This window comes from Stegodyphus dumicola, chromosome 10 (assembly GCF_044657685.1).
Source record: "Stegodyphus dumicola isolate Sdum_Otavi_A_Nest chromosome 10, ASM4465768v1".
NCBI classification, from domain to species: Eukaryota; Metazoa; Arthropoda; class Arachnida; order Araneae; family Eresidae; genus Stegodyphus; species Stegodyphus dumicola.
This window is the reverse complement of record NC_140777.1, coordinates 122,254,611-122,265,102: the sequence shown is the minus strand read 5'-3', so window position 1 is coordinate 122,265,102 and position 10,492 is coordinate 122,254,611. Positions and strand designations below refer to the sequence as shown.

The 10,492-nt window shown below is 37.6% G+C and overlaps 1 protein-coding gene across 1 annotated transcript; it reads left to right on the top strand.

Moving 5' to 3' along the window:
• Positions 1-8,385: 8,385 nt before the first annotated feature.
• Positions 8,386-10,257, top strand: LOC118202466 (zinc finger BED domain-containing protein 5-like). Its single transcript, XM_035374651.2, has 2 exons — positions 8,386-9,805; positions 9,869-10,257. Exons 1-2 carry the CDS (start codon positions 8,386-8,388, stop codon positions 10,255-10,257), a joined length of 1,809 nt encoding a protein of 602 aa, XP_035230542.2.
• The last annotated feature ends 235 nt before the right edge of the window (positions 10,258-10,492 follow it).

The following is a 10,492-nucleotide window of genomic DNA, read 5'->3' as shown; positions in this document are numbered from 1 at the left end:
TTACATGCTTTTCTGTATTTATCACTTAAGTTCATTATATACCAATCGTTTATCTAATTTGTAAAGTATTCCTGTTTGAAGACTTGCATTTAATTTTGTTTAACTGCTTTTAAAGAACATATATATTTTAAACAATGCGTGGAGAAATGAGGAACACTAATACCGAATGGTATTTATTATGCATGTATATCTTCTTAAGACTACAGCCGGTTAAAAGAGAAATGTGTTTCGTACTTTGTGAAATATATTTTATTTACTTATTATGTGTCATGTTCATGATAAATAAAAATGTTATACATGTGCGCAGGACTGTGTGGCTCCAATGTTTAATTAAAATAATGCTTTTTTGAAAGTGTGGTCTTTCTTATGATAAGTCATATCAAAATGCGCTGAAATTTTTAAAGTTGATGACTACAGTAGATCATTATATGGAGATTCAGTCATTATTACCTATTATGTATGATTATTTGTGTGTAATTTTATTTACTATCTATGAGGAGGTAAATGTCAGAAGAGCCGTAAAAGTTCATTATTAAGCAATGCCAGTTTGAAATTTCTATCTTAAAATGACTGTGTTACATCTTTTAAGTTAATTATTATGTTGGATCATTATTTGGAACTCTACTCAATATTTCATGTAATGTATCATAACTATGTAAGAGTTATTTGTCGGGTATGATAAATTAAATTTCGTTCTCAAGAGGCTGTAAGAGTTCAGTGCTAAATAAATTATTGTCAATGTGAAATATGGGCATCTTTCAGTTAAGTTCAATGAATACGTCAAAAAGCTATAAGACTCATCAAAAATTAATAATCATACTTAGTGGTTGAAAAAATATTTTGAGTTAAGAAATTTTTACATTCCAAGTTGGGAAAAAGGCAACAAAGTTTCATTTCCATGGCTGAATATTAATTCCTGTGTATTATAGACATTGAGTTCTCCTTCACAAATGTGATTATAATTTAAATTTAAAATAATACGTTACAATGTGGGTATTCTTCTCTGTAGTTAAAAAATAATTCGATCTTCTGTACCTTGTTCAGAGAGTAAGGCTGCGATAAGTTCAAATATAGTAGTGCTTATAAAGTGCTGCGGTAAATGGTGGAATCATATTAAGAATCCGAGTGACGTTTTCACATGAAGGAAAATCAAGGTTCAGTGTTTATTTGATGATTTAAGTAGGATGTGTCCAAGAAAATCCAAGATATCTTTTGTAAAATATTTCAAAGAATTAACAAATTTTGTGTTTGTAGCATCAATGAATCTTACTGAATAAAAGAGAGTGTTCTGAATATATACGTATAAATGTCTGTACAGTAAAATAATAAGAAATGAAGTACTATTGGTACGTATCTAAACTTGGTAGAAATGCCCCATGCATGTTTGAGTGGACTTCATACCATGAAAATTTATTACTCGTTTCAAGATTTGTTCAAAGTCAGTAGGTCTTGCAATAACGAAATTTGTGTAAGTCTGTATTTATTTTGAGGGAAAGGAATCAAAAATAAAGCATGAATATGTTTTATAAGTTAAATGTAAAGGTAAATGTGTAAATGGAAAGTTTAAAATTTACATTTATCAGACACAGTTTGGTGAATCCTTTGAATAAAAGTAAGACGTGTAAAAGAGAATCCACGAAGTTTTGCATAGTTGGCCAAAACGTTAATACAGTCATTAATAGTTAGTACAACACATTAAAAGAGAAAGTTCTGAGTATTAATCCTATAAAAAGTAAGAAATGTGGTATTCCAGTTAAACTATATATATATATTACAGAAAATATTATCTGTCCAAAGTGATGTTATATGTATGTAAATTCCAGCTTCAAATTTCGTAGACAGATAAATATAAATAAGTTTACTTTTGGAGAAATGGAAATATAGCAACATGTTTTTTATTAAAACAAGGGAAAAAAGTTAAGGGTAAAATAAAAATGTTACAAGAAGAAAATTTTCAAAGAAAAGAAAAAAAATAAAATTTACGTTTGGAAGTAAAATACATTAGGGAACAAACAAAAATTGCACTTGTGTAAACCAAAAACTGAAAAAAAAAAAATTAAACTTATGGAAATAAATATTGCTTTTGTAAAAAAATAAAGTTAAAAATGTAATAACAACAAAAGGCGAAAAGTAAAAATTAAATTTGTAAAAATAAATATTACTTTTGTCAAACCAAAATATCTGATGTGTTCACCACATGACTTCCTTGTACGGAATATTAAATTATACGCATTTTTTCTTGCATTTCATTTAAACTTATTGGATTGAATTAAGTCTACTTCGCCGACAGCGCATAAACCACAATAGAATAAATGCATTCTTTAAAATTCACTCTAGTATTTGTTTACCATAGCGACACTCTGGTGCTAGATTCACTTGCAGGGTTTATATTTATTTTAACTAACATTTATTTTAAGCTATCTTTCCTGTCAAGCCTTTACTTTCCCCTGGAATTGCTAATGCCAGAGTATGTAAATTTTAGTAGAATGCGCAGAGTATTCAAATTTTTAGCAGAAGTAATTTTGAGTTAAATAGAAGGGAAACGAGTTTGTAAGTGTGCTTTCTTGATTCACGAGCGTGAAGGTTGCTAGGTAGAAATTTAAGAATCGCGCGTTTAGGCCTGTGTGCCTACTCCGGCAGTTAGTTGAAACTTTCAACTTCTCAATCCGAAAGTTTGCTGAATCTCAGCTGTATGTTAGGACGCGGTTAAGATAGTTGCAATTATAGAGCCTCATAGATAGTGACTTCATTAGTTATGCATCCTGTTAATTATATTTAGTTGTACTTTTCTCTTTTTATTTAACCGCCGGGTCGGCGTAGTTTGTGAGCGTCAAGTGAACGCATCTGTAACTTCTAAAGTGGAATAAAAAGGGAGTCAAACCCTTCTTAAGAGTTTGTGTAATTTCCAGTTCATAGCAGTAACTACTACTGTTGCGGACAAGTTGGGGCCACGCAACACCACATTGGCGCCCGAACCCTTTTCGAACTGAAATGGCCGAAAACTGGATTGAAGCTCCTGTACAAGTCCAACAACAAGAAATCATGAACCAATTAGAAGGATTTGGATACCTGGTCCAGAAAATGAGAGCATCAATCAAGCCAAACGTCAATTTCGACGGAAAAAATTCGGAGGCGATATTCTTAGAAGGCCTAGAAAATCATTTCCAGCTATACCCTGTGCCTGAAAGACAAAAAGTCGCCATTGCAAGTCTGCACTAAGAGGACAGGCTTCACTATGGTGGAAGAATATAGGCAAATTTTTATTAGGGGAATTCGGAGGCCAAACATATACCTTTGAAAATTTCAAAAGATCATTATTAAAGGCCTTCCCCATAGCGAAAGACCGAGCAAAGCTAGAAGCCGAACTGTATAGTTTTTATCAACGAAATATAGAAGAGTTGACGAACTTTATTCTGCGAAAAATTAAGCTGACGGATATGCTGTATGGGAAGAAACCCGACGCGGAGATTATTGAAATAATCTTACCAAGATTGCTACCTGCTGTTCAAGATTACTTCGAAATTCGAAACCCAAACACCTTGTAGGAACTCTTCGAGTTGGCTGTCAAGTTCCAAAATCGCAGAATAGCGGAAAAAACTAGAGGGGCATCGTATTCTCAAGGTCTCCGAAGGCAATCCTCAAATGAACAGACCAGAAACACAAATCGCTCTTATGGGGGAAAGAGCTATCAAGCTAACTCATTGAAGCTCGAAGGTCAAGGCCCAAAAAGGAAATTTGAAAACAACCGTCCGCGTACCCAGAAGGCAGAATATGAAAGGAAAGCTTTAAACGAGTAGAGGGGCCTGTAAAAGCCAGGGTCCAGACCCCGGATGTTTCGAAAAAACCCTCAAGAAGATACCTAAATACGGTCGTGGTAAAGAACTCACAATTACCGATTATACAAGTCCTGGTTGGCGATGTACCAGTAGAAGCCCTCATCGATACAAGGGCAGAAGGTAACTTTATGAGTGATATATTTTTTAAGAAGAATTTTAATAGGTTACGATTGTTTAAAAATAAAAACACAGAAATCATAGCAGCGCAAGGACAAACTTGTCAATGTATTGGGAAATTATCATTACAAATACAGATAAAAAATGAAAGCCTTAAAGTATTAATTTTTGTGGTAAAAAATTTGCAAAGTCCACTTATTTTAGGCATGGAGTTTTTAAAGGCCGCGAAGGCCAAACTGAATTTTCAGGAAAATTCAATTATGCTGGAAATGGATCGGAGGGTGGTGGAGCCAGTGGAACAACCGCAAGTCGACCTTAGCCATTTGAAAGGCCATAAAAGCCAAGCCATCCAGCAAGTGGCGAGCACTTTTTCGAACTTGTTTTCAGAACGGCCTGGTAAATGTCAAATTGTTACGCATGATATACAGTTAACTGCCGACAAACCCTGTAGGACTAAACCTTACCGGTATGATAAACAGAAAGAACAAATCATCGAAGAACACATTCAGGAAATGTTGAAGAACCAGATAATAACGCCCATAAATAGTGAGTACCCGAGTCTAGTCGTACTATGTAGGAAAAAGAACGAGTTCCCTCCTTCGGATAAAAGGGCTTGGAGGTTTCTATCGATTACAGAAAGCTTAATAGTGTTACTAAGTTCCCAGTTTACCCTTTACCGGTTATAGAGGAAATTATTAGAAAGATTAAGTCTACGAGATACATGACTACGTTGGACTTAACGTCTGGCTACTATCAAATAGCTATGAGACCCGAAGACATACATAAAACCGCTTTTATCACAAAATCGGGCACTTATGCATTTTTACGCATGCCCTTTGGGTTGTGTGGGGCCCCGTCAACATTCCAGACAGCTATGGACATTGCTCTAAAGCCTGTCCTAGGAAAATCGACTTTAATCTATCTAGATGATATAATTATAACGAGTAGTACGTTGGAACAACATATTAAAGATTTAGAAGAGGTTTTTAAATTATTAAAAGAGGCCGGTCTTACAATTAACGCATCAAAATGCAAGTTCGCGACTAAAGAACTTAAATATCTGGGGTATAAAATTTCGCAAAAGGGTATAGAAACTCAGGATTCAAAAATAAAAGCCATCAAGAATTTCCCACCTCCCAACACCGCCAAGAAACTTTCTTCTTTCCTTGGGTTATGTTCTTATTATCGGTCGTTCATAAAAGATTTTGCGAACATTGTTGAACCGTTGTTACTAATTGAAAGAAAGAAAAGTAAATTTACTTGGACAGCAGAGGCAAATACTACATTTGAAAGGTTAAAAGAAGCACTCATCAATGCCCCTGTTTTAAAATTCCCGGAAGGGGCCGAAAACCTGGAAATTGCAGCAGATGCGTCGGACTATGCCGTAGGTGCGGTTCTCATGCAAAATGGCCATCCTTTGGCATTTTTTAGTAAAACTTTAAACCCTACGCAAAGGAATTATACAGCTACGGAGAGAGAAACATTAGCCGTATTAATGGCTGTCCACAAATTTCGAGTTTATTTCGGCAAAGCGCCAGTAACAGTCTTTTCGGATCATGCGGCTGTTGGTAGACTTTACTCGGGGAAAAATCAAACGCCCAGGTTAATAAGATGGGCTTTAAAACTTCAAGAGTATAACCTAGTAATTAAATATAAACCGGGTAAGGAAAACAATGTTGCTGACGCGCTATCTCGTATAAAACTGGACGATGAAGGCAATGAACTCAAATGCGCTGCGTTGACTTCAAAAATTTTAGATTCTAGAGAAACAATTATTGCCGAATTGAAAGCTGATCCTGAGTTTGGAAGTATCATCTATGCGTATTTGAAAGACCCCGAAAGCTTTGAACACACAGATATCGATTCAATAAGAAGTAGAGCAGAAAAATATGAAATAATAGATAATTTATTATTTTATACGAAAACAAAAAACGAAAATTTCGAATATAAACCAGTCATCCCAGCCTCGCTTCGATTAAGCATTTTGAAGGAATTACACGACGCGCAAACAGCGGGTCATTTAGGGGTCAGAAAGACTTTAAAAAGGGTACGCGAGGCGGTATATTTCCCGCAATTATACAAAATAATAACTGCGTATGCCAGGTCCTGCAATCAATGTCAGTTAATAAATGATATTAATTACAGCCCGGCCGGGTACTTAAATAGCATTCGCGCTACATTTCCGAATGAAATTTTAGGCATAGATCTTCTTGGTCCTTTCCCCCAGAGTGAGTTAAATAAAAATCGCTTTCTTTAGTAATTGTAGATCATTTTTCGAAATGGACAGAAATTGTTGCACTTAAACGCGCGTCAGCCAAAACAGTCGCAGATGCATTCTTACACAGATACATTTTAAAATACGGTGCACCGATAAAAGTCATTAGCGATAACGGTAAACAATTCGTTAGCCAAATATTTGAAAACATTTGCACTGGACTTGGCATACGCCATATCAAAATGGTTCCGTATAGACCACAGGCAAACATCGCAGAAAGAGTTAGTAAAAATATTGTAAAAATAATTCGAAGTTATGTTAGCACACATCACAAGCGCTGGGATGGCTACATAAATGAGTTAGCTTATGCTTTAAGAACAGCAAATCATGATACTACGGGAAAAACTCCAGCAGAATTATTTTTAGGACGAAAGTTAATTACGCCACTAGATAAATTATTCTTTGTGCAACAAAGAGAGCAAGAATTCAAACAAAAAGATGTACAGAAACTCATTGACCAGGCGGTTAAAAGTTCGGATACGGCAAGAAATAGACAGAAACTGTACTATGACCGAAAACGCCGTGAAGCAGATTTTAAAGTTGGGGATAAAGTGTTAAAGCGGAAATTTTCTTTATCAAGTGCCCCAGACAATTTTACTGCAAAGTTGACTCCAAAATTTGAAGGCCCCTATGTAATTCAGGAAATCAAAGGAGTCGTATTGTACCTTAAGAACGAGAGAGGGGAAATCTGTAAAGCAATTCCCGACCAGATGAAAAAATATTATAATCAAAAGGATTTTGAAATCCTTAAAAGTGCAGTTTCTTGCAGGACTCAAGCGCAAAAGAAGTGGAAGGTCCAGAAATAACGCCACCCGCTCCACCACCCAAGAAGCACAGAACAGAAGAGGAACCTAGCCCTTCTACAAGTCATGCTACGGTCCCGAAAAGAAGAAAGGAAAATGTTCAGACTCCAGCATTCAAGAAATACAAGAAATCAAAGCCGCCGCGTAAAGAATCTTTGGGAAATAGGAAAAGACCAGTTACAACGTCCCGCAGTAGAAATTCTGCGTCGAGAAAACCACTTCCAGGGCCAGATAGTCAGGAGCAAACAAGGCCGCCGTTCACGAGAACAAAAAGACAGAAGGAGGAACGAAAAGACCACCACCAACAGAAGAAATTCAAGCACGATTCCAGACCGGAGGCCGCCAAGACCAGCCGTCCAGGGTCAAAACGGAAAAGACAGGAACCCGAAGACTACCACTCCAAGAGGCCGGCGTACAGAGGGCGAAAAAGAAAAATCACCATGGACGAAACTCGAAGAACCCAAAGGCGATGACTGACCTCTATGAATTCCTTAACGTGGGATCAGTTCTGTCAGAAGAGGATGTCGGAGTTCCAATCATCGAAAATCAAAGATAAGTTTAAATCTTCTATAAATTTTCTTTTGTTCCGAAATGTTATGCGTAAATACGAAGTTCTATGTTTTGACGGAAGTCAATTTGTCTCGGTTGAGACTTAGTTTGTTTTACTTTATTTAGCTAAGGCAAAAGTATTATTTTCTTTAAGTATAAAATCTAAGAGCAAGCAGTTCCTGTTGGTCGAAAGACTAATTCTGTTATGTGAAAGCCAAAATTTGGCCGAAAGTAAAATAACTTCGTATTCTTGTATTAATGAAAAGTTTAGTTTCAGTGCCTCCAGCTTGGCGAAGAATGCGTGAAGTAAAACTTTATTTTTATCTTATTCATTTTATGGTAAAGTGTAAAAATCATATGTATTAGAATCTTGTAAATATACGTAAATACTTGAAAATTATGTAAAAGCAGAATTTAGTCTAGAAGCATAAAAATTTTAGATGCTAAAAGTAAATACTCGAAAGAAATGAAATCAAATGTAAGTCTTAAACAGCAGATAAAATCATGCTTTAGAGCAGCGGTTCCCAACCGCTGTTCCGCGGCACACCAGTGTGCCGTCTGAAGCACCGTGGTGTGCCGCCGGGTCTGGGTGTCACGGTGCTGTTCGCCCGCTATATCTCCTCCCGTCACTCCCCCTGCCAGTGTCATAGGTGGTCATGGCGCTGTGCAGTGCTATAACTCCTCCCCCTGCCAATCTTGACAAGTGTCCGCCGTGTCCCCGCCCCCATGAGACGCAGGCAGACGCCTCACACAGTGTCAGAGAGACAACGGCTGCTGTGAGGAGAGAGACACTGATACTGCAGTGATGGACAAGATTTTTAAAAGGAAAGAACTGGACTCTGAACAAAATCTGGAGCCAGATGAGAGCCCGAGTATGAGTGGGGGTCAAAAGAAAGCAAAGATGGTTAAATTCTCTGGCGCAAGGCAATATAGCGAAAGCTATATTTCAGTTGGATTTACTTTCACTGGAGATGAACACAAACCAACTCCACTGTGCGTGGTGTGCGGTGAAAAGCTAGCTAACAGTGCTATGGTCCCAAGCAAACTTAAACGCCATCTCCAAACGAAATACCCTTTGCTTCAAAACAAGAATGTGGACTATTTTGTTCGCCTGCGTGACAACATGGAGAAACAGGCAACTTTTATGAGAAAAACAACAAAGGTAAATGAAAGAGCTCTTAAAGCTAGCTATCAAGTTGCTGAACTTATAGCCAAGACAAAAAAGTCGCACACTGTGGCAGAGACATTAATACTTCCTGCCTGCAAAGCTATTGTAGAGGAGATGCTCGGACCTGAAGCAGCAAAGGAAATAGCCAAAGTCCCTCTCTCAAACAACACAATTTCCAGACGTATTAATGACATGTCTGCAGACATCGAAAGTGTGGTTTTGGAAAAGATCCGTATCAGTGAGAAATTTGCATGGCAACTTGACGAGTCTACTGATATCAGTGGACATGCTCAACTCTTAGCTAATGTGCGTTTTGTTGATGGTGATGCAATTAGAGAAAACTTCTTTTTTTGCAAGGTATTGCCAGAAAAAACAACAGGAGAAGAAATTTTTCGGGTCACATCAGAATACCTTGAACAAGGAGGACTTAAGTGGGAAAACTGCACAAGTGTCTGCACCGATGGAGCTGCAGCCATGGTCGGGCGCACCAAAGGCTTTGTAAGCAGAGTGAAGGAAAGAAATCCAGATGTGATTATTACGCATTGTTTTTTACACCGCGAGGTCCTCGTAGCCAAGACTTTACCATCAGCCTTAGTTCATGTGTTGGATGACGTTGTGCGCATGGTAAACATTGTAAAGTCACGACCCATGAAAAGTCGCATATTTGCAGCTTTGTGTGAGGAGATGGGAGCAAAGCATAAAACCTTGCTGTTTCATACGGAGGTCCGGTGGTTGTCGCGTGGCAAGGTCTTGGTTCGTGTGTATGAGCTGCGGGAGGAACTTAAAGTGTTTCTGACAAATGAGGGGTCAGATTACGCAAAGCAGCTTGCAAGTGATGAGTGGTGTGCAAGGCTGGCATACCTGGCAGATATATTTCATCATCTGAATGAATTGAACACCCGAATGCAAGGCCGAAATGAAAACCTGCTTACAAGTACATATAAAATAAATGGGTTCCGTTCAAAAGTGCAACTCTGGCATCAACACGTGGAAAGTGGCAATCTTGAAATGTTCACACTCACCATGCAATGGCAAGGTGTTCACACTGCTGCACTGTGTGAGATAATAGTTAAGCATTTAAAAACTCTTGAGGAGAAGTTGTCATTTTATTTCTCTTCAGTCTCCACTGAATGCCTTGACTGGGTTAGGGACCCTTATAGCTCAGCATCAGTTGTTGGAAAGGAAATGACTTTACAGGAGCAGGAGGAACTAATTGAACTGAGACAAAATCGTGGTTGCAAGCTAAGATTCGCTGATCTACCTTTGGACAGTTTTTGGTTGGATACTGCCAAGGAGTTCCCCCTTCTGGCAAACAAAGCTATTTTGACATTGCTCCCTTTTTCCACTACATATCTGTGTGAGATTAGCTTTTCAAGCATGATTGCTATGAAAACCAAATACAGAGAGAGACTGAGAACTGTTGACGAAGAGCTACGTGTGTGTCTTTCTTCGATTCCAGCCAGAATATCAGCTTTGTGTTCAGCCAAACAGGCCCAGGTTTCGCACTGAAAGTATTTTATAATTTTTCACTATTCTGTTTACTTAATATTTCATAATAAAGTAATTATAAAATACTTTCTTTGTGCTTATTTGATTCCTATTCAACAGAATTACTTTATTATAGTCAATATAGGCACAGAGTTAATTTTTTAAAATTTTCTAATGGTGGTGTGCCTCGTGATTTTTTTCCTCGCGACAAGTGTGCCTTGGCCAAAAAAGGTTGGGAAACGCTGCTTCAGAGCGA

Coding starts and splice junctions, on each gene's coding strand:
- LOC118202466 (XM_035374651.2), top strand. CDS start 8,386: ATGGACAAGATTTTTAAAAGGAAAGAACTGGACTCTGAACAAAATCTG. Junction 9,806..9,868: donor TGTTCACACTGCTGCACTGT/GTGAGATAATAG, acceptor ATTTCTCTTCAG/TCTCCACTGAATGCCTTGAC.